At 42.9% G+C, this 22,843-nt stretch overlaps 1 protein-coding gene across 3 annotated transcripts in view; it reads right to left on the bottom strand.

The window, feature by feature from the left end:
* LOC139562804 (caprin-1-like) overlaps positions 1 to 20,503 on the bottom strand; it is a 29,402-nt gene extending 8,899 nt beyond the window's left edge. For all 3 annotated transcript variants that reach the window (XM_071380863.1, XM_071380865.1, XM_071380864.1), the window contains exons 1-6: positions 20,267 to 20,503; positions 19,088 to 19,222; positions 18,683 to 18,745; positions 18,396 to 18,482; positions 18,036 to 18,274; positions 17,862 to 17,944 (exon numbers count right to left, since the gene is read on the bottom strand). In XM_071380863.1, the coding sequence (XP_071236964.1) occupies positions 17,862 to 17,944; positions 18,036 to 18,274; positions 18,396 to 18,482; positions 18,683 to 18,745; positions 19,088 to 19,222 (607 nt within the window). In that variant the 5' untranslated portion in view covers positions 20,267 to 20,503. The remainder of the gene's footprint in view (positions 1 to 17,861; positions 17,945 to 18,035; positions 18,275 to 18,395; positions 18,483 to 18,682; positions 18,746 to 19,087; positions 19,223 to 20,266) is intronic.
* Positions 20,504 to 22,843: the final 2,340 nt, after the last annotated feature.

Below are 22,843 nucleotides of genomic sequence, written 5' to 3'. Positions count from 1 at the left end.
TCCAGTTTAACAAATTTTACTATACTATATGAACACACTACAAGGTAGCCATTACACTCAAGGCTAGGTCCATCAACGACTAGACTTCCTGCGCACTCTTGACTGAGTGATAGCCCCGTAATAACAGAAATATAGGGATACATAAAACATGAACTTAACAATCTCCCCCTTTTCTTTAAAGACAAATAAAACATCAACAACATAATTAAATGTCCAAGTATTAATCAAGTTTGTATTACTCAAGCTGCCACTTTCCATTACTGAGAGCCTGTAGGAGCACAAGACCGAATGCTCCTTTTTAGTCAGACAGTCAGCAAGCTGTTCCTTTGTGGTTGACCACAGACTCCGCTGGATTCTCTGTGCTTGAATAAGTTCCTTGATGCTGAGTCTTTTCTCTGTGACAGACTTGGTTGACTTCACAGCATCAACTAATAAGTAGTTGTCAGTGACACAAACTACAGGTAGAAAATTCCATCCCCAAGACCAAGGGTTTCTCCAGCAAGTCCGCTTCGGACAACACTTGTGATCCTTTTTTGACTGCCAACAGATAGGTGAGAATCTTCCTCCTTCACCCATTAACACGATTAGATGTCCACCTTGTGTGCCTCCATCTGTAAGGTTCCCTAGCGAAGCATCTCTGAAGACAACTAGTTTCAAAGAGTCATCTTATCCAACATGCTGAAACTTTAAAATCACTTGTGATTTCAGATTACGAACAACTTTGTTTGCCTCATGAATGGTTTGTACAGTGGCGTGTTTTGTGTTAGATGCCAAGTTGCAAACATCAAACATTACATCAGGTCTACTCTGTCTATCAACCCATAAAATTTGTCCTAGCTTTGACCTCAATTTATCAGCTTCAATTCCACAGAGAGGAATTCCTATGTACGGCTCTTGTAGAATCCATGTGGATGGGATGAAGATTCTTGATATAGCTCTACTGTTGCATCAGTATTTTGCCAACAACTGTAACAAACTATGCCAACATAACAAAAATGTATGATCATGCTCCTCACGGCCAACCTAGAAAACAGCTTTGAGGTGTGGAATCACAGTTGAAGCAAAGGTCTGAGCCACCCCAGATAAAGTCATCAACATGACAGGCAAGTAATCAAGCCAATAGAAGACTGCAGGATCCACCTGTATTCAGCATTGTTGCCTTGACTTTGTTGTACCAGTAGAGTGATCCATCTGCCAGTCCATACACACACTTTTTTAGTTTCCACAGTGTTCCTTCGCTTTTAGCTTCAGGCGGAGGTCGGATGTGAATGTCCCTTGACAGCTCTGTTCCCTGCAAAAATCCAGATTTGATGTCTATGGAATTAAGTTTCCATTTCTTCTGGCAGATCACTGACATCAGCAATCTGAGTGACTGAGGCGCATGTCGGTGAGTCTTTTGGGAGTTCTTTAGCAGCCAGCTCCTCAAAACCTCTAGCCACTAGACGTGCTTTAGGTACTATTCCAGTTAAGGATTCTTTAAGGGTACACACCCACGTTGAGACGCATTTTTGGCCAATGTCTTTGACTTCCTCAAACACTCCATTTTCCCACCAATTACTGAGCTCATCTAGCTTAGCTGAGTCAAATGACACGTCCTTTGTTTCAAGTACATCATCATTTTGAATGTCATTCTGTTTTTCTCGATTTTCCATTGGTTCAATTGATATTATCTAAAAGTGACAGGTCAGCTGACCATGCTGTACCAGAAAGTGTAGCTGGTTCAAAGTACTGCAAGTTGTACCAGTTCTTGTGTTTTGCTTTTCCTGCTCGTCCAATGACGGTTGGTGTATGTGGAATACCACTTTCTTTGTCCATGTATTTAACAGTTTGTCCAGTTTTCAGATTGGAACAACCATGTTCTCTTAACACATATGGCTGTTGTTGAATGTTTTCCTCATTTGAACGCTCAACAATATTACCTGTGGCATGGTTAAAGGTCTCTGCTCTATTTCCTGTGCCAGTTTCAGTGTCCATATCATTGGATGCGACATCTGGTAGGTTTGTGTCTGTTACTGTGTCCTTTTTGTCATTTTCATTAGGAGACTGATTCTCAGCTACAGCCCCTCTATCTTGTTGATCATTTACTTTCCGCAATCTTGAGTGATGCACTCTGACAATGAATTCTCCGTGCCTCACAAATATCACCACACCATCTTGACCAATGACTACTCCCGGTCATTTCCACTCTTGACAGTCAACTCGTTTGTAGTACACTTTGTTTCCAGTTTCGTACTTGTCATCATCATTATTCCCTGAACTGCTGAGTAACTTCTGAAGTCTGTCAACTGTAGCATGTCCAAACTGTTTGTGAAGCTTTAACAATACTTTGTGTTTTTTTTAGTGCTCATGTTCTCTGTGACTGTCAGAATCTCCATGTGCTCTGTGTCAGTCAGAATCTAATTTTTGCATGGACTCAGATGTCTTTGTCTAAAATGTTTACACAATAGTGGCCTGAGGTAGTAAGTTCAAGAGTCACTGGTTGTTGAAACATCACTGCCTTGTCATTTTTTATGTCTAGTACAGCCTCTGCCTTCTTGAGGGAAGCTTTGCTTAATAGTAAGGGGATATCTGTAGGGACCACCTCTGTTTCAATGTGACACTTAGTCTGGCCAATTTTTGCTGGTATCTTAAAACTTCTACCGCGTCAGAAACCCGGATCCGGGAGCACCCCCCACCCCCCCACCAGTAAAAAAGCTGAATAGCATAGCTAGCATAGCGTCACAAGTAAATAGTAGCATCTAAATATCATTCAATCAAAAGTCCAAGATACCAGATGAAAGATCCACTTCTTGTGAATCCAGCAATCATTTCTGATTTTTAAAATGTTTTACAGGGAAGACACAATATGTAAATCTATTAGCTAACCACGTTAGCAAAAGACACCATTTTTCTTTGTCCACCATTTTTTCTCTCCACCAGTAGCTATCACCAATTCGGCCAAATAAAGATATTGATAGCCACTAACCAAGAAAAAACCTCATCAGATGACAGTCTGATAACATATTTATTGTATAGGATAGTTTTTGTTAGAGAAATGTGCATATTTCAGGTAGAAATCATAGTTTACAATTGCACCCACCATCACAACTCGACTAGAATAAATACAGAGAGCAACGTGTATTACCAATTTACTCATCATAAAACATTTCATAAAAATAGACAAAGCATAGCAATGGAAAGACACAGATCTTGTGAATTCAGACAATATTTCAGATTTTCTAAGCGTTTTACAGCGAAAACACAATAAATCGTTATATTAGCATACCACATGTGCAAACGTTACCCCAGCATGAATTCAAGGCAACGGGAGCGATAACGTTATGATCACCAAAATATATTAATTTTTTCACGAACCTTCTCAGAATTCTTCCGATGACACTCCTGTAACATCATATTACAACATACATATAGAGTTTGTTCGAAAATGTGCATATTTAGCCACAAAAAAACGTGGTTATACAATGAGAATAGTAGCAAAACTGGCCTGAAAATGTCGGGCGCTATCTTTGAGAGTGATCTAGTCTAATCGATAGCTAATCATAAACTTGACAAAAAAATACAGGGTTGACAGGAATCGAAAGACAAATTAGTTCTTAATGCAATCGCTGACTTACATTTCTAAAATTATCCTTACTGTGCAATACCGGGTCCGCCAAAGCGAAGCTACACATAACAAAATGGCGATATATGCGTTTAAAATTTTTCAACAGAACAGCGATTTATCATCATAAATAGTTCTTACTATGAGCTGTTCTTCCATCAGAATCTTGGGCAATGTATCCTTTCTCCGGTCTAATCGTCTTTTGGTCGAAAGATGTCCTCTTGTCCCGTCGAAATGGCCAATAACGTTCGGTATGTACAGGAAACGTGCCCAGCTCATGGAAGGGCGTCACAAATAAATGCCTCAAAATCGCACTAAACGGATATAAATTGCTATAAAACGGTTTAAATTAACTACCTTATGATGTTTTTAACACCTATAACGGGTAAAAACATGACCGGCGATATATTACTGGCTAAACCAAGGCTTGGAAAGAGGTCGGTCCAACGTCCTTCTTGCGTCCAGCGCAGGGTCCAAAGGAAAGCTACTTCCGGTCTTAGATGTTTTATACAGGCCCTGATTGCGCAATCGACTCCATTCAAATTGTCACCACTTACTGACATCTAGAGGAAGGTGTAGGCAGTGTTTGTATCCTCATAGCATTCACAGGGACATTAAAACTGACCTGGGACCAGAGGCCAAGATTTCTGAAATCTCACTCCCTGTCAGGAAAAGTGCTGTAGATAGAGTTCTGTTCCACTCAGAGACATAATTCCAACGGTTATAGAAACTAGAGAGTGTTTTCTATCCAATAATAACAATAATATGCATATTGTACGAGCAAGAATTGACTACTAGGCAGTTTAATTTGGCAATGTCAAAAAAATAAAAGTGCTAACAGCACCCCTCTCTTGGTAGAATGGACAATTCTCCCATCTCCAAATTTGAAAGCTCTTTTGCTTGGTGTGTCAATCATATTTTGTACTTCTTTCATATTTAGTTCACTGACATAGCTATCAAGCCATTTTGCACCACACACTGTCCGTGTACATGCAGTATAAATCACAGCAGATCCTAAGGATTCAACTATAAAAATCTCAGTATCAGATTAATTTGAAAACAGTGTAATGTTAGTTTAACTTGTTCATTTTTATGAGGTCAGTCTTTAACCCAATGGTAAGTGCTTTGACAAATAGCACATTTCGATCTTCTTCCATATTTGTCCAAAGGATTTGTGCCGGGAAATGGCGCCCTCTTCTGGTTGTCTTGAGAACGTGACTTGTTGGCGCCTTTTCTCTGCTGCTCCGTGTAATATGCTGCGTCACTCACTTGCATTCCATTTGTTATTGGCGCGACAGATGTCTTCTCACCAAATATTATTTTTAGTGCCGACTTCATAGATGCAAAAGTCAGCACAGTACAAGCAGTCAAAGCCAACTGTTTCTCCCTACCATCTAGACAGGCAGTATCTAGCAACTTGAAAGCTAACACTGCATCCGGGAGAACCATGCCTATTAAAACCTTTTGTCAATAGGGGGAGCTGTTAGCACTTTTTTTTTTTTGACATTGCCAAATTAAACTGCCTAGTACTCAATTCTTGCTCGTACAATATGCATATTATTGTTATTATTGGATAGAAAACTCTCTCTAGTTTCTATAACCGTTGGAATTATGTCTCTGAGTGGAACAGAACTCATTCTACAGAACTTTTCCTGACAGGGAGTGAGATTTCAGAAATCTTGGCCTCTGGTCCCAGGTCAGTTTTAATGTCCCTGTGAATGCTATGAGGATACAAACACTGCCTACGCCTTCCTCTAGATGTCAGTAAGTGGTGACAATTTGAATGGAGTCGATTGCGCAATCAGGGCCTGTATAAAACACCAAAGACCGGAAGGAGCTTTCTTTCGGACCCTGCGCTCGACGCACGATGGACGTCGGACTGGCCTCTTTCCAAGCCTTGGTTTAGCCAGTAATATATCGCCGGTCATGTTTTTACCCGTTATAGGTGTTAAAAACATCATAAGGTAGTTCATTTAAACCGTTTTATAGCAATTTATATCCGTTTAGTGCGATTTTGAGGCATTTATTTGTGACGTCCTTCCATGAGCTGGGCACTTTTCCTGTACATACCGAACGTTAGTGGCCATTTCGACGGGACAAGAGGACATCTTTCGACCAAAAGACGATTAGACCGGAGAAAGGATACATTGCCCAAGATTCTGATGGAAGAACAGCTCATAGTAAGAACTATTTATGATGATAAATCGCTGTTCTGTTGAAAAATGTTAAACGCATATATCGCCATTTTGTTTTGTGTAGCTTCGCTTTGGCGGACCCGGTATTGCACAGTAAGGATAATTTTAGAAATGTAATTCAGCGATTGCATTAAGAACTAATTTGTCTTTCGATTCCTGTCAACCCTGTATTTTTTTGTCAAGTTTATGATTAGTTATCGATTAGACTAGATCACTCTCAAAGATGGCGCCCGACATTTTCAGGCCAGTTTTGCTACTATTCTCATTGTATAACCACGTTTTTTTGTGGCTAAATATGCACATTTTCGAACAAACTCTATATGTATGTTGTAATATGATGTTACAGGAGTGTCATCGGAAGAATTCTGAGAAGGTTAGTGAAAAAATTAATATATTTTGGTGATGATAACGTTATCGCTCCCGTTGCCTTGAATTCATGCTGGGGTAACGTTTGCACATGTGGTATGCTAATATAACGATTTATTGTGTTTTCGCTGTAAAACGCTTAGAAAATCTGAAATATTGTCTGAATTCACAACATCTGTGTCTTTCCATTGCTATGCTTTGTCTATTTTTATGAAATGTTTTATGATGAGTAAATTGGTAATACACGTTGCTCTCTGTAGTAATTCTAGTCGCTTTGGGGAGATTTCTGATGGTGGCTGCAATGGCAAACTATGATTTATACCTGAAATATGCACATTTTTCTAACAAAACCTATGCTATACAATAAATATGTTATCAGACTGTCATCTGATGAGGTTTTTTCTTGGTTAGTGGCTATTTATTTCTTTATTTGGTCGAATTGGTGATAGCTAGTGATGGAGTGGAAAAATAGTGGAGTAAAAAAAATGGTGTCTTTTGCTAACGTGGTTAGCTAATAGATTTACATATTGTGTCTTCCCTGTAAAACATTTTAAAAATCAGAAATGGTGGCTAGATTCACAAGAAGTGTATCTTTCATCTGGTGTCTTGGACTTGTGATTTAATGATAATAAGTGTACCTCAGTTTATATTTTGTTTTTATTGCTACTATGGTGTGTTTCGTGTGTATGCTTTGAAAGTAAATGTGTATATCTACATGTTACCTCTTGGTGGGTTGGGGTGAAAAGATAAGCCATTCTAGTTAAATTTGTCTTTTGTTTCTGTTAGTCTTTAGTGACATGGATAGAAGTACAGTCTGCTGTCATTCTGATCTAAGAATATTACTCCTGCTTATTATGAAGAAAAAATACATCTGTTTAACTTTGTAAACTAAAGGTGTGTTTAGAATTATTTTTGTTGTATTAATGCTATTTAATCTCTCCTCAGCCTAATATTATTCTGTTTGTCCTGTGGGTATCTTTGCCACTGTTCCACCCCTTGTGTATTGCGCTGTCATGGTGTATTTGTTTTACAATTTACTTGTGACGCTATGCTAGTCAGTGGGGGGGGGGGGGGGGGTGCTCCCGGATCCGGGTTTCTGAGGCAGTAAAAGTTAATTTGCCTGAAATTTATGGATCTACATGCACTGCATACACCTTCCACTAGATGTCAACAGGCAGTGAGAGGTGGAATGGGGTGTCTAGCTTGATCTGAGGCCGAACAAGAGCTTTTGGAATGACGTGTCTGGAATTTTCATTGTCTTGGAAGGCGCGAGAAGGAACCCCAGAATGCGTTCTGAAAAGCTTTCGGTATAGACGTTAGATATCTCCGGCTCTGATTTTATTTGATATATGTGATAAAAACATCATAAAGTAGTTATTTTAAACCGAGTTATATCAGTTTATTGAACGTTTATTGCGATTTTCGGAATTTTCTTTGCGTTATGTGAAGTTGGGCACGTTTGCGCCACATGGCTAGCTTTGGTTGCTAATTCGACAGGAGAAGAGGACATTCTACAACCAAACAACGATTATTCTGGACAAAGGACTCCTTGTACAAGATTCTGATGGAAGCTCAGCAAAAATAACAATTTATGATGTTATTTCGTATTTCTGTTGAAAATGTTTAGTCATATTTTCCGCCCTTATTTTGGGCGCTGTCTCGCTATAACATAAGCTGTATGTCGTACTAAAGTTATTTTTAAAAATCTAACACAGCGGTTGCATTAAGAACTAGTGTATCTTTCATTTGCTGTACAACATGTATTTTTTAGTAAAGTTTATGAGTTATTTGATTAGATTAGGTGACTGTCCAAGATTTCTCCAGACAATTGTGCATTTTGACTACGTATTCACATTGTAAAACCACGATTTGTACCGCTAAATATGCAAATTTTCGAACAAAACACATGTATTGTGTAACATGATGTTATAGGACTGTCATCTGATGAAGTTTGTCAAGGTTAGTGAATAATTTTATATCTTTTGCTGTTTTTTTGCGATCGCTACCTTTGCGGTGAATGAACGCGGTTGTGTGGTTGGCTATTGTAGTAAGTTAATATAATGCTATATTGTGTTTTCCCTGTAAAACACTTAAAAAATCTGAAATATTGGCTGGATTCACATGATGTTTGTCTTTCATTTGCTGTACACCATGTATTTTTCATAAATGTTTTATGAGTATTTAGGTATTTCACGTTGCTCTCTGTAGTTATTCTAGCTGCTTTGGTGATTTGTGATTGTAGCTGCAATGTAAAACTATGATTTATACCTGAAATATGCAAATGTTTCGAACAAAACATAGATTTATTGTATAACATGTTATAAGACTGTCATCTGTTGAAGTTGTTTCTTGGTTAGTGACTAATTATATCTTTATTTGGTCGAATTTGTGATAGCTACCTATGTGGTAAAAAAATGGTGAAAATATGCAGTTGAGTCTTTTGCTATTGTGGTTAGCTAATAGAAATACATAGTGTTTTCGCTGTAAAACATTTTTTTTTAAATCAGAAATGATGGCTGGATTCACAAAATGTGTATCTTTCATTTGGTGTCTTGGACTTGTGATTTCATGATATTTATATGCTAGTATTTACTTGTGGCGCTATGCTAGGCTATGCTAGTCATTTTTTTACTGATGAGGATGCTCCCGGATGGTGACTCGTGAGAAGTTAACCACCTAACTGAGGAACACAAGTTAACCTTGCGCAATACCCTATATACAGTTGCACCCCTAAAAACATTTGTCATAAGAAACTAGCTCCCTGGTATACAGAAAATACCCGAGCGCTGAAGCAAGCTTCCAGAAAATTGGAACGGAAATGGCGCCACACCAAACTGGAAGTCTTCCGACTAGCTTGGAAAGACAGTACCTTGCCGTATCGAAGAGCCTTCACTGCTGCTCGATCATCCTATTTTTCCAACTTACTTCAGGAAAATAAGAATCCGAAATATTTATTTGATACTGTCGCAAAGCTAACTAAAAAGCAGCATTCCCCAAGAGAGGATAGCATTCACTTCAGCAGTAATAAATTCATGAACTTCTTTGGGGGAAAAGATCATGATCATTAGAAAGCAAATTTCAGACTCCTCTATAATTCTGCATATTCCTCCAAAGCTCAGCTGTCCTGAGTCTGCACAACTCTGCCAGGACCTAGGATCAAGAGAGACACAAGTGTTTTAGTACTATATCTCTTGACACAATGATGAAAATAATCATGGCCTCTAAACCTTCAAGCTGCATACTGGACCCTATTCCAACTAAACTACTGAAAGAGCTGCTTCCTGTGCTTGGCCCTCCTATGTTGAACATAATAAACGGCTCTCTATCCACCGGATGTGTACCAAACTCACTAAGTGGCAGTAATAAAGCCTCTTGAAAAAAGCCAAACCGTGACCAAGAAAATATTTAAAAAAAACTATTGGCCTATATCGAATCTTCCATTCCTCTCAAATTTTAGAAAAAGCTGTTGCGCAGCAACTCACTGCCTTCCTGAAGACAAACAATGTATACGAAATGCTTCAGTCTGGTTTTAGACCCCATCATAGCACTGAGACTGCACTTGTGAAGGCGGTAAATTACCTTTTAATGGCATCAGACCGAGGCTCTGCATCTGTCCTCGTGCTCCTAGACCTTAGTGCTGCTTTTGATACAATCGATCACCACATTCTTTTGGAGAGATTGGAAACCCAAATTGGTCTACATGGACAAGTTCTGGCCTGGTTTAGATCTTATCTGTCCGAAAGATATCAGTTTGTCTCTGAGAATGGTTTGTCCTCTGACAAATCAACTGTACATTTCGGTGTTCCTCAAGGTTCCGTTTTAGGACCACTATTGTTTTCACTATATACACTGCTCAAAAAAATAAAGGGAACACTAAAATAACACATCCTAGATCTGAATGAAATGTTCTTATTAAATACTTTTTTCTTTACATAATTGAATGTGCTGACAACAAAAGCACAAAAATTATCAATGGAAATCAAATTTATCAACCCATGGAGGTCTGGAATTGGAGTCACACTCAAAATTAAAGTGGAAAACCACACTACAGGCTGATCCAACTTTGATGTAATGTCCTTAAAACAAGTCAAAATGAGGCTCAGTAGTGTGTGTGGCATCCACGTGCCTGTATGACCTCCCTACAACGCCTGGGCATGCTCCTGATGAGGTGGCGGATGGTCTCCTGAGGCATCTCCTCCCAGACCAGGACTAAAGCATCCGCCAACTCCTGGACAGTCTGTGGTGCAACGTGGCGTTGGTGGATGGAGCGAGACATGATGTCCCAGATATGCTCAATTGGATTCAGGTCTGGGGAACGGGCGGGCCAGTCCATAGCATCAATGCCTTCCTCTTGCAGGAACTGCTGACACTCCAGCCACATGAGGTCTAGCATTGTCTTGCATTAGGAGGAACCCAGGGCCAACCGCACCAGCATATGGTCTCACAAGGGGTCTGAGGATTTCATCTCGGTAACTAATGGTAGTCAGCCATTAGTCAGCCATGGAAGTCAGCCATTAGTTACCACCAAACCGGTCATGGTGGAGGATGTTGCAGGCAGCAGAACGTTCTCCACGTGGTCTCCAGACTGTCACGTCTGTCACATGTGCTCAGTGTGAACCTGCTTTCATCTGTGAAGAGCACAGAGCGGCAGTGACGAATTTGCCAATCTTGGTGTTCTCTGGCAAATGCCAAACGTCCTGCACGGTGTTGAGCTGTAAGCACAACCCCCACCTGTGGACGTCGGGCCCTCAGAGTCTGTTTCTGACCGTTTGAGCAGACACATGCACATTTGTGGCCTGCTGGAGGTCATTTTGCAGGGCTCTGGCAGTGCTCCTTCTGGCACAAAGGCGGAGGTAGCGGTCCTGCTGCTCGGTTGTTGCCCTCCTACGGCCTCCTCCACGTCTCCTGATGTACTGGCCTGTCTCCTGGTAGCACCTCCAATCTCTGGACACTACGCTGACAGACACAGCAAACCTTGCCACAGCTCGCATTGATGTGCCATCCTGGATGAGCTGCACTACCTGAGCCACTTGTGTGGGTTGTAGACTCCGTCTCATGCTACCACTAGAGTGAAAGCACCGCCAGCATTCAAAAATGAGCAAAACATCAGCCAGGAAGCATAGGAACTGAGAAGTGGTCTGTGCTCACCACCTGCAGAACCACTCCTTTATTGGGGGTGTCTTGCTAATTGCCTATAATTTCCACCTGTTGTCTATTCCATTTACACAAGAGCATGTGAAATTTGTCAATCAGTGTTGCTTCCTAAGTGGACAGTTTGATTTCACAGAAGTGTGATTGACTTGGAGTTACATTGTGTTGTTTAAGTGTTCCCTTTATTTTTTTGAGCAGTGTATTTTACCTCTTGGGGATGTCATTCGAAAACATAATGTTAACTTTCACTGCTATGCGGATGACACACAGCTGTACATTTCAACTAAACATGGTGAAGCCCCAAAATTGCCCTCGCTAGAAGCCTGTGTTTCAGTAATAAGGAAGTGGATGGCTGCAAACTTTCTACTTTTAAACTCGGACAAAACAGAAATGCTTGTTCTAGGTCCCAAGAAACAAAGATATTCTGTTGAATCTGACAATTAATCTTGATGGTTGTACAATCGTCTCAAATAAAACTGAAGGACCTTGGCGTTACTCTGGACCCTGATCTCTCTTTTGGAGGAACATATCAAGACTGTTTCAAGGACAGCTTTTTTCCATCTACGTAACATTGCAAAAATCAGAAACTTTCTGTCCAAAAATGATGCAGAAAAATTAATCCATGCTTTTGTTACTTCTAGGTTAGACTACTGCAATGCTCTACTTTCCGGCTAAAGCACTAAATAAACTTTAGTTAGTGCTAAATACGGCTGCTAGAATCCTGACTAGAACCAATTTTTTTAAAATCATATTACTCCAGTGCTAGCCTCCCTACACTGGCTTCCTGTTAAGGCAAGGGCTGATTTCAAGGTTTTACTGCTAACCTACAAAGCATTACATGGGCTTGCTCCTACCTATCTTTCCGACTTGGTCCTGCCGTACATACCTACACGTATGCTCCGGTCACAAGATGCAGGCCTCCTAATTGTCCGTAGAATTTCTAAGCAAACAGCTAGAGGCAGGGCTTTCTCCTATAGATCTCAATTTTTATGGAATGGTCTACCTAGCCATGTGAGAGACGCAGACTCGGTCTCAACTTTTAAGTCTTTACTGAAGACTCATCTCTTCAGTAGGTCATATGGTTGAGTGTAGTCTGGCCCAGGAGTGTGAAGGTGAACGGAAAGGCTCTGGAGCAACGAACCGCCCTTGCTGTCTCTGCCTGGCCGGTTCCCCTCTCTCCACTGGGATTATCTGCCTCTAACCCTATTACAGGGGCTGAGTCACTGGCTTACTGGTGCTCTTCCATGCCGTTCCTAGGAGAGGTGCGTCACTTGAGTGGGTTGAGTCACTGACATGATCTTCCTGTCTGGGTTGGCGCCCCCCCTTGGGTTGTGCCGTGGCGGAGATCTTTGTGGGCTATACTCGGCCTTGTCTCAGGATGGTAAGTTGGTGGTTGAAGATATCCCTCTCGTGGTGTGGGCTGTGCTTTGGCAAAGTGGGTGGGGTTATATCCTGCCTGTTTGGCCCTCTCCGGGGGTATCATCAGATGGGGCCACTGTGTCTTCTGACCCCTCCTGTCTCAGCCTCCAGTATTTATGCTGCAGTAGTTTATGTGTCGGGAGGCTTGGGTCAGTCTGTTATATCTGCAGTACTTCCTTTCTTATCCGGTGTCCTGTGTGAATTGAAGTATGCTCTCTGAGGACCTGAGCCCTAGGCCCATGCCTCAGGACTACCTGGCATGATGACTCCTTGCTGTCCCCAGTCCACCTGGCCGTGCTGCTGCTCCAGTTTCAACTGTTCTGCCTGCGGCTATGGAACCCTGACCTGTTCAACGGATGTGCTACCTGTCCCAGACCTGCTGTTTTCAACTCTCTAGAGACAGCAGGAGCGGTAGAGATACTCTCAATGATCGGCTATGAAAAGCCAATTGACATTTACTCCTGAGGTGCTGACTTGTTGCACCCTCGACAACTACCGTGATTATTATTATTTGACCATGCTGGTCATTTATGAACATTTGAACATCTTGGCCATGTTCTGTTATAATCTCCACCCGGCACAGCCAGAAGAGTATGGCCACCCCTCAGCCTGGTCCCGCTCTAGGTTTCTTCATAGGTTTTGGCCTTTCTAGGGTGTTTTTCCTAGCCACCGTGCTTCTACACCTGCATTGCTTGCTGTTTGGGGGTTTTAGGCTGGGTTTCTGTACAGCACTGAGATATCAGCTGATGTAAGGGTTAAATAAATAAATTTGATTTGATATGCTTGGTATAGTCACAGCTGTGACCCATTCCACAGCACTAGGCCAAGCCAAGATCCACTGCTCGAAGCTCTTTAATAACCCTCAAGTATTTATAATCCACAATGCCATATGATCTACCGCAAAGTTGTCTCTGGAATATGGGAGGTGGATGCTCAGTGTTTGTGGAATGACAGGTGTCCTGTTTCTGGGCTGGCACTACCCCTCAAAGCCCACTGGCTTGAACCCAGTTCACCCCAACCACAGAAAAGAGCTTCCCTTTATACATGTTCTGCTAACATGGCCTGTGTGTCCAGCATGCCCTTTGTGCTTCAAGGGGTTGGATGGGCTTTGGTCATAACACTGCTCCCAGTTGAGCCAGCTCAGAAAACTTTCCTTTCAAAATCTAAGATAAACCCCAAGATACTCAGTATACAGATGGGGGTGTGGGTAACTAATTAAACAAGCCAAAGTTTACATGTACAGAGTCGCACTTCCGGGTTGGAGCGAGTAGTCGCATTTCGCTTCGCTCCACAGGTAGTATTACATTTCATTTCATTACAGTACAACGGTTTGATTTGTTTGATCTTAGCAATTTTTTCTTAGCTAGCTACATAGCCGTCTTTGTATCAAAGATAATTGTGTAGTTTAGAGTAATTATCGAGGTTAGCTAGCCAGCTATTTTCGTCCTTCTAACGTAGTCAACACTGCTAGCTAGCCAACTTCTACCGAATAGCAGCACTGTAGAAACTATTACATTACAACGGAACGACTTGATTAGTGTAGTGTTAGCTAGCTACATAGTTGTCTTTGCATCTAAGATAATTGTGTAGTTTAGAGTAATTATCGAGGTTAGCTAGCCAGCTATTTTCGTCCGCCGCGCCGCCGTTCTCCTACCTAGTCAACACTGCTAGCTAGCCAACTTCTACCGAATAGCAGCACTGTAGAAACTATTACATTACAACAGAACGACTTGATTAGTGTAGTGTTAGCTAGCTACATAGTTGTCTTTGCTGTCTTTGTATCCAAGATAATTGTGTAGTTTAGAGTAATTATCGAGGTTATCGAGGTTACCTAGCCAGTTATCGAAGTTACCTAGCCAGCTACACTTTCAAACAAAGTCAACAACGCAGCCACTGCTAGCTAGCCTACTTCACCAGCCAGCAGTACTGTATCATTTTAGTCAATAAGATTTTTTGCAACGTAAGCTTAACTTTCTGAACATTCGAGACGTGTAGTCCACTTGTCATTCCAATCTCCTTTGCATTAGCGTAGCCTCTTCTGTAGCCTGTCAACTATGTGTCTGTCTATCCCTCTTCTCTCCTCTCTGCACAGACCATACAAACGCTTCACACCGCGTGGCCGCTGCCACTCTAACCTGGTGGTCCCAGCACGCACGACCCACGTGGAGTTCCAGGTCTCCGGCAGCCTCTGGAACTGCGGCCAACAAGGCAGAGTTCATCTCAGCCTATGCTTCCCTCCAGTCCCTCGACTTCTTGGCACTGACGGAAACATGGATTACCACAGATAACACTGCTACTCCTACTGCTCTCTCCTCGTCTGCCCACATGTTCTCGCACACCCCGAGAGCTTCTGGTCAGCGGGGTGGTGGCACTGGGATCCTCATCTCTCCCAAGTGGACATTCTCTCTTTCTCCCCTGACCCATCTGTCTATCGCCTCCTTTGAATTCCATGCTGTCACAGTTACCAGCCCTTTCAAGCTTGACATCCTTATCATTTATCGCCCTCCAGGTTCCCTCGGAGAGTTCATCAATGAGCCCTGACGCCTTGATAAGTTCCTTTCCTGAGGATGGCTCACCTCTCACAGTTCTGGGTGACTTTAACCTCCCCACGTCTACCTTTGACTCATTCCTCTCTGCCTCCTTTCCACTCCTCTCCTCTTTTGACCTCACCCTCTCACCTTCCCCCCCTACTCACAAGGCAGGCAATACGCTTGACCTCATCTTTACTAGATGCTGTTCTTCCACTAATCTCATTGCAACTCCCCTCCAAGTCTCCGACCACTACCTTGTATCCTTTTCCCTCTCATCCAACACTTCCCACACTGCCCCTACTCGGATGGTATCGCGCCGTCCCAACCTTCGCTCTCTCTCCCCCGCTACTCTCTCCTCTTCCATCCTATCATCTCTTCCCTCTGCTCAAACCTTCTCCAACCTATCTCCTGATTCTGCCTCCTCAACCCTCCTCTCCTCCCTTTCTGCATCCTTTGATTCTCTATGTCCCCTATCCTCCAGGCCGGCTCGGTCCTCCCCTCCCGCTCCGTGGCTCGACGACTCATTGCGAGCTCACAGAACAGGGCTCCGGGCAGCCGAGCGGAAATGGAGGAAAACTCGCCTCCCTGCGGACCTGGCATCCTTTCACTCCCTCCTCTCTACATTCTCCTCTTCTGTCTCTGCTGCTAAAGCCACTTTCTACCACTCTAAATTCCAAGCATCTGCCTCTAACCCTAGGAAGCTCTTTGCCACCTTCTCCTCCCTCCTGAATCCTCCCCCCCCCCCCCCCTCTCTGCGGATGACTTCGTCAACCATTTTGAAAAGAAGGTCGACGACATCCGATCCTCGTTTGCTAAGTCAAACGACACCGCTGGTTCTGCTCACACTGCCCTACCCTGTGCTTTGACCTCTTTCTCCCCTCTCTCTCCAGATGAAATCTCGCATCTTGTGACGGCCGGCCGGCCGCCCAACAACCTGCCCGCTTGACCCTATCCCCTCCTCTCTTCTCCAGACCATTTCCGGAGACCTTCTCCCTTACCTCACCCCGCTCATCAACTCATCCTTGACCGCTGGCTACGTCCCTTCCGTCTTCAAGAGAGCGAGAGTTGCACCCCTTCTGAAAAAACCTACACTCGATCCCTCCGATGTCAACAACTACAGATCAGTATACCTTCTTTCTTTTCTCTCCAAAACTCTTGAACGTGCCGTCCTTGGCCAGCTCTCCTGCTATCTCTCTCAGAATGACCTTCTTGATCCAAATCAGTCAGGTTTCAAGACTAGTCATTCAACTGAGACTGCTCTTCTCTGTGTCACGGAGGCGCTCCGCACTGCTAAAGCTAACTCTCTCTCCTCTGCTCTCATCCTTCTAGACCTATCGGCTGCCTTTGATACTGTGAACCATCAGATCCTCCTCTCCACCCTCTCCGAGTTGGGCATCTCCGGCGCGGCCCACGCTTGGATTGCGTCCTGACCTACCAGGTGGCGTGGCGAGAATCTGTCTCCGCACCACGTGCTCTCACCACTGGTGTCCCCCAGGGCTCTGTTCTAGGCCCTCTCCTATTCTCGCTATACACCAAGTCACTTGGCTCTGTCATATCCTCACATGGTCTCTCCTATCATTGCTATGCAGACGACACACAATGAATCTTCTCCTTTCCCCCTTCTGATAACCAGGTGGCGAATCGCATCTCTGCATGTCTGGCAGACATATCAGTGTGGATGACGGATCACCACTTCAAGCTGAACCTCGGCAAGACGGAGCTGCTCTTCCTCCCGGGGAAGGACTGCCCGTTCCATGATCTCGCCATCACGGTTGACAACTCCATTGTGTCCTCCTCCCAGAGTGCTAAGAACCTTGGCGTGATCCTGGACAACACCCTGTCGTTCTCAACTAACATCAAGGCGGTGACCCGTTCCTGTAGGTTCATGATCTACAACATTCGCAGAGTACGACCCTGCCTCACACAGGAAGCGGCGCAGGTCCTAATCCAGGCACTTGTCATCTCCCGTCTGGATTACTGCAACTCGCTATTGGCTGGGCTCCCTGCCTGTGCCATTAAACCCCTACAACTCATCCAGAACGCCGCAGCCCGTCTGGTGTTCAACCTTCCCAAGTTCTCTCACGTCACCCCGCTCCTCCGCTCTCTCCACTGGCTTCCAGTTGAAGCTCGCATCCGCTACAAGACCATGGTGCTTGCCTACGGAGCTGTGAGGGGAACGGCACCTCAGGCCCTACACCCAAACAAGGGCACTGCGTTCATCCACCTCTGGCCTGCTCGCCTCCCTACCTCTGAGGAAGTACAGTTCCCGCTCAGCCCAGTCAAAACTGTTCGCTGCTCTGGCACCCCAATGGTGGAACAAATCCCTCACGACGCCAGGTCAGCGGAGTCAATCACCACCTTCCGGAGACACCTGAAACCCCACCTCTTTGGAATACCTAGGATAGGATAAAGTAATCCTTCTAACCCCCCCCCCCCCCCCCCCCACTGAAAAGAGTTAGATGCACTATTGTAAAGTGGTTGTTCCACTGGATATCATAAGGTGAATGCACCAATTTGTAAGTCGCTCTGGATAAGAGCGTCTGCTAAATGACTTAAATGTAAATCAAATGAGCCACTTCAAAAGTGTTAGAAACATACATGTTGTTCCTGCCACAGCCTGGTCTCTGCCCTCTAGCAGTTCCCATAGGTGTAGGGAGGCCTCCTCATACTGGTCAGTCAACCTGGAGAACAGAGAAGGACATTTACAACATCCCTACCATCATATTACGTCACTCCTCCATCAAAAAAAGAGCGAAAACAAAAGGTTTGTACCTGACGTCATGGTCCCGTTCAGGGCCCACCAGCTTGTAGAAATTGTCCAGTGCGGTGAGGTTAGCATCGGTGAGCAGGGGGGAGCCTGCAGCAGGCTGTTTCAGGTCCTGCCTTGTCTGCTCATCCCCCAGCCGGTCAAGCAGGAACTGCAGCTCCAGAACAGTCTTCAGCCGCCGCTGCTCCGTCTCCTCCCGCTGCAGCTGCTCCCTCCGGGCAGACTTCTTCACTGCCTTCTGGATCTGCAAGGAATTGGGAAGGAGTTGTCACTGCACTATGGCCACAGTGACTGAGAAACAGCACCTAATAAATACAGTGAGTGTGGTCATAGTGACCAGAATGAAACCTTGAGACGTTACTCACCTCTTGCCCCAAAGACAGGAAGCTCTTCTGCAACTCCCTTGCAAAATCCAGGTTGTTAGTTACTTCCTGGAACTTGATCAAGGCATCCTACAGACGAGACAAGAGGGAATGAACATGAAATGTTTTGTTAGCTGTGTCATAGATCAAAACGACAAACACCACAGTATAAAAACAATGGAAAGCTGAAGAATGAAAGATTATAGTACATATGCAACAGGTTAAACAATTAAGTTCACAATTGAAGTTCCCTGAGCTAACGTCAACCCAGACCAGTGTCTTGTACGTACCAGCTGATCCTGGTTCAACCGTTCACCTTTATTCTTCTTGGCCTGGTAGTCATCCAGCTTGCCCTATAGAAATATGGCACATTTAATAAGGGTTACGAGAAGGTCTGCTGAGTTTCTTTCAGCAGAAATATACCAACTGAGGTTATACCATCTATTAAGTGCTGTGATTCTAATGCCAAATAAGGTCATAGGTTAATGATTGTCTAAATTTGTCTGTAGCCATAATCTTAGTTACCAACTTTGAGACCGTCAATGCAGGGTCATAAGGCAGACAATCTTCCCAGACGAGACATCCAGAATTGCTCCTCAGTTGGTCTCAAGCAATGACTAAGCATGAAACAACCTATGCTTTTTGGGAGGTATCCGAAAGCATGCTTAGATGAAAAAAGGAAACATTGTTGTTACCTTTTTCTTTTCCATATTGCGGACCTTCTTGTCTATCACCTGCAGGACCTGCTTCATGGCCTCAGACTGTGTCCCAGAACCCAACTCTGGGCTAGAGGACTGAACAGCATTGTTGCCAACTGTTGCTGAAGGCATCTGATAAGACAAAACATTATTTGTAGTAGTCATTAGTGAAGGCCACAACACTGAGGCTGTAATTGAATACAATAAAGGTTCAAATATGTTGATGATTAAAACAACAGTTTGCCAATGGTGCTGTAAACAAAGGCATTACATTGTTGATCACAAGTGGTCAGACAGACATTTTAATATAACTGTAAGAAATAAGCGCTGGGTACTACTTATAAATGTTCCTTGACAAAACTGAAAGACCTATGAATCAATTTGGATATTATGTCGGTTTGCTGAATGATTTCTGTCAACCGCTAACGTTCGCTAACTCTCAAGACAAGTAACGTTAGCGTTACAATTCAATAGCTAGTACCTTGCTAATTAACATTAGTATTTCCAGATTTGTTCCCATTAGCCAGCTAAGAAACTAAAGCTAACGAGGCACATTAGGGAAAAATGGGATAAATTGCAAGTCCTTTGTGAGTCGAGGGACTGTCAGCCGAGCATTGTCCATTGAACCGCATAAAAGTTACCTGCCTAACGTTAGCTACGCTACTCATCAGCATCAAATAAACTAATTCCGACAAAACAATTATTTATGCAGCAACCTACATATGGTCACAAGTATAACATTTATGCCATTTGAAAACAGATGGTCATCAAATTGGGCTTAAACTTGAATCCCATCCCACACCCAGCTACAGGGCTAGTTTGGCTACATTTAGCTAGTTTCCTTTTCTTCTCGCATTATTACCGAGACCGGCGTTAGCTAGCTGGCTACGCGATTCACTTAGATGCGAGAGAACTCGATAGCCAACTAATTAACTAACTAGCTAGTCAGCTAACGCGATTCGAAAAAATACATGTATATGAACAACAGCCATCACACTAGTTTGTTGAAATGTACCTTGCTAATGTGAACAAATGCGGTCACTGAACTTGGATTCCGTTTAATCAATTAGATGACTGGACAATGCTAGCTAGACGACTTTAGTCAGACGCTAGCCTACCTCGCTAACATAGCTAGCAAAATTATTTCTGAATTTGATGCTGACAACATTCACTTACCTTTAGGATATCGGTATTTGTTCGTCGTCTGACGTAGCTTTAGCTCTATATATTTCGTGTAGCTTTTATGTTATTTTGTATCGACAATGGTGTTCCGCCTCCCCGGCCTCACCGAGAACTATACTGCTGGCAGATGCTAACGAAACACGAGATCAGGGTCGGATGGCTGCAAGGCCCCATTGGTAGTCCTAGAATTGCCTGAGTTCATTTTGGTAGATTGACAGATTTAACTAGAATTTATCCTCAACATTGCAATTTAATTGCAGATACATTTTTATGGAAGCTGTATGACAGATTTAGGTAAGTATTTTTATGCAATGCAATTTGTCAATTTGTATTGAATCCCAAATTTATTGCAAGCCATTTACTGAATCCCAAGTTTATTTAAACCAGTATTCTCTGCATTGAAAAGTACAATAGATTATCCTTTGCAAATCTATCGAATGATTACGTCGAAATAATATCAGTTTCTAAACCCAGAGGCGCAAAATCGCGAAACTCCCGGGAACACTTGCCAAACAGACCAGGCCAGGCAGGGTTTGAGAAGTCAATGAATGAGAAGTGGAAAAACCTTCCTTTAGTTAATTCTCGAAATCTAAAAGGCACAACCTTGATTCGAGCCAATGTCGTAAGTAGTTGCATATGTTATTACTCCAACCTCGTGAAAGTGACACATTTTCATCAAAAACAACTTTATATCGAAGTGCCTTCGAGGGCCTGTACATGCGCAATGTAGTGCGATACGACAGAACCTATACGTATTTATATGCATTAGTTTAGTTAACCGACGTCGCCATGACATCGCCTACAAATGTGTTCGGGGATTTCTATTGGAGAAACAGTGTTAGCCTATTTTCATACATTTCATTCATGTGTTTGTACTGATTAACAGGTTAACTGATTAACTGATTAACAGGTGCCTGTTAATCATCAAGTGATCGTGTGTAGTAGGCCTAAATCGAAATGTATTTGTCAATTGCTTCAAATACAACAGGTAAACTTAACCGTGAAGTGCTTGCTTATGAGTCCTTCCCAATGATGCAGTTAAAATTAAAAATGGTGACACGAGGAATAACTACTCAACAATGGAGCTAGAGTGCATTCAGAAATTATTCAGAACCCTTGACTTTTTCCACATTTTGTTACATGACAGCCTGATTCTAAAATATTGTAACGACCCTGGGTCGTTACAATATATTAAATTGTTTGCCCCCCCATCTACACACACTACTTGATAATGACAAAGCAAACAGGTTTGTAAACATTTTTGCACATTTCATAAAAATAAAAAACGTTAATATTGCATTTACATAAGCATTCAGGTCCTTTGCGCAGTACTTTTCTGAAGCACCTTTGGCAGCGATTACAGCCTCGAGTCTTATTTGGTATGACACTACTTGGCAGAGGTGTGGACTCGAGTCACAAATATGATGACTTGGACTCGACTGACTTTAACACCAATGACTTGTGACTTGACTTGGATTTGAGCCTTATGACTCGACCTGACACCCTCCCCAAGCCCAAATATTTAAAATTATGCTATTAAAAAAAAAGTGCACCGCATCAACTCTTCATTTAACGGATTACAGTTTGAATCGGACAGCAGCCAATCAAATTGTGCGTGGCAGTGCAGAGGAACGTCGCCGGGTGAATTCAGATTGAGCCCTTGGAATGATACCCAAAATTATTATTTTCGGATATAAAGACACCGCTGTATCAACAAAAAACGGATTGCAACTTGCAAAACATGCGGGAAGAAAATTAGACGGAGATGCAACAATTTCCTACTTTGTTCGACATTTGAAGCTGCACAAAGTACGGTAAGTCATGGCTAATATAGCCGACAGCTATATATTTTACTACTTTACTAGTGTATCATGTAGGCTAGTGTAAAGTTAAGTCAATGAGCCTCCACACAGTCAGTCAGTGCGGGAACGTGATCATTCCACCCAAGATTGAGCTACAACTGGCTAGGCAGTTGGTAGCCTAAATCCTGCCTGACGTTCCTAATGGGGGGGGGGGGGGATTTCTCATGGCTACCCATGTATTTCCATGGAAATATAAAGTTGATTTGGAAAGTAATTAATATAGATATTTTTAAAAGCATTCATGACTTGCGTAAATGTAATATACTAACTATTACTCTTGTTAAAAATATGAAATGGTATTGCATTTGGTGAAGAGCACACGTAGCACATTCATCTCCTGCACATCTATCACTCCAGTGTTATTGGTATATTGTAATTACTTCGCCACCATGGCCTATTTATTGCCTTAACTCCCTTATCTTACCTCATTTGCACACACTGTATATAGACCTTTTCTACTGTATGTTTGTTTATTCCATGTGTAACTGTGTTGTATGTGTCAAACTGCTTTGCTTCATCTTGGCCAGGTCGCTGTTGTAAATGAGAACTTGTTCTCAACTAGCCTACCTGGTTAAATAAAGGTGAAAAAAGAGCACATTATGACTTTAGGACTCGAAACTCAAAGATAAAGACTTGAGACTTGACTCGGACTTGCCTGTCTTGACATGGGACTTGAGTGCTAAGACTTGAGACTTACTTGTGACTTGTA

This window comes from Salvelinus alpinus, chromosome 33 (genome assembly GCF_045679555.1).
Source record: "Salvelinus alpinus chromosome 33, SLU_Salpinus.1, whole genome shotgun sequence".
Lineage (NCBI taxonomy): Eukaryota > Metazoa > Chordata > Actinopteri > Salmoniformes > Salmonidae > Salvelinus > Salvelinus alpinus.
Note: the sequence above shows the minus strand (reverse complement) of the source record. Positions and strands in the feature narration are given on the sequence as shown.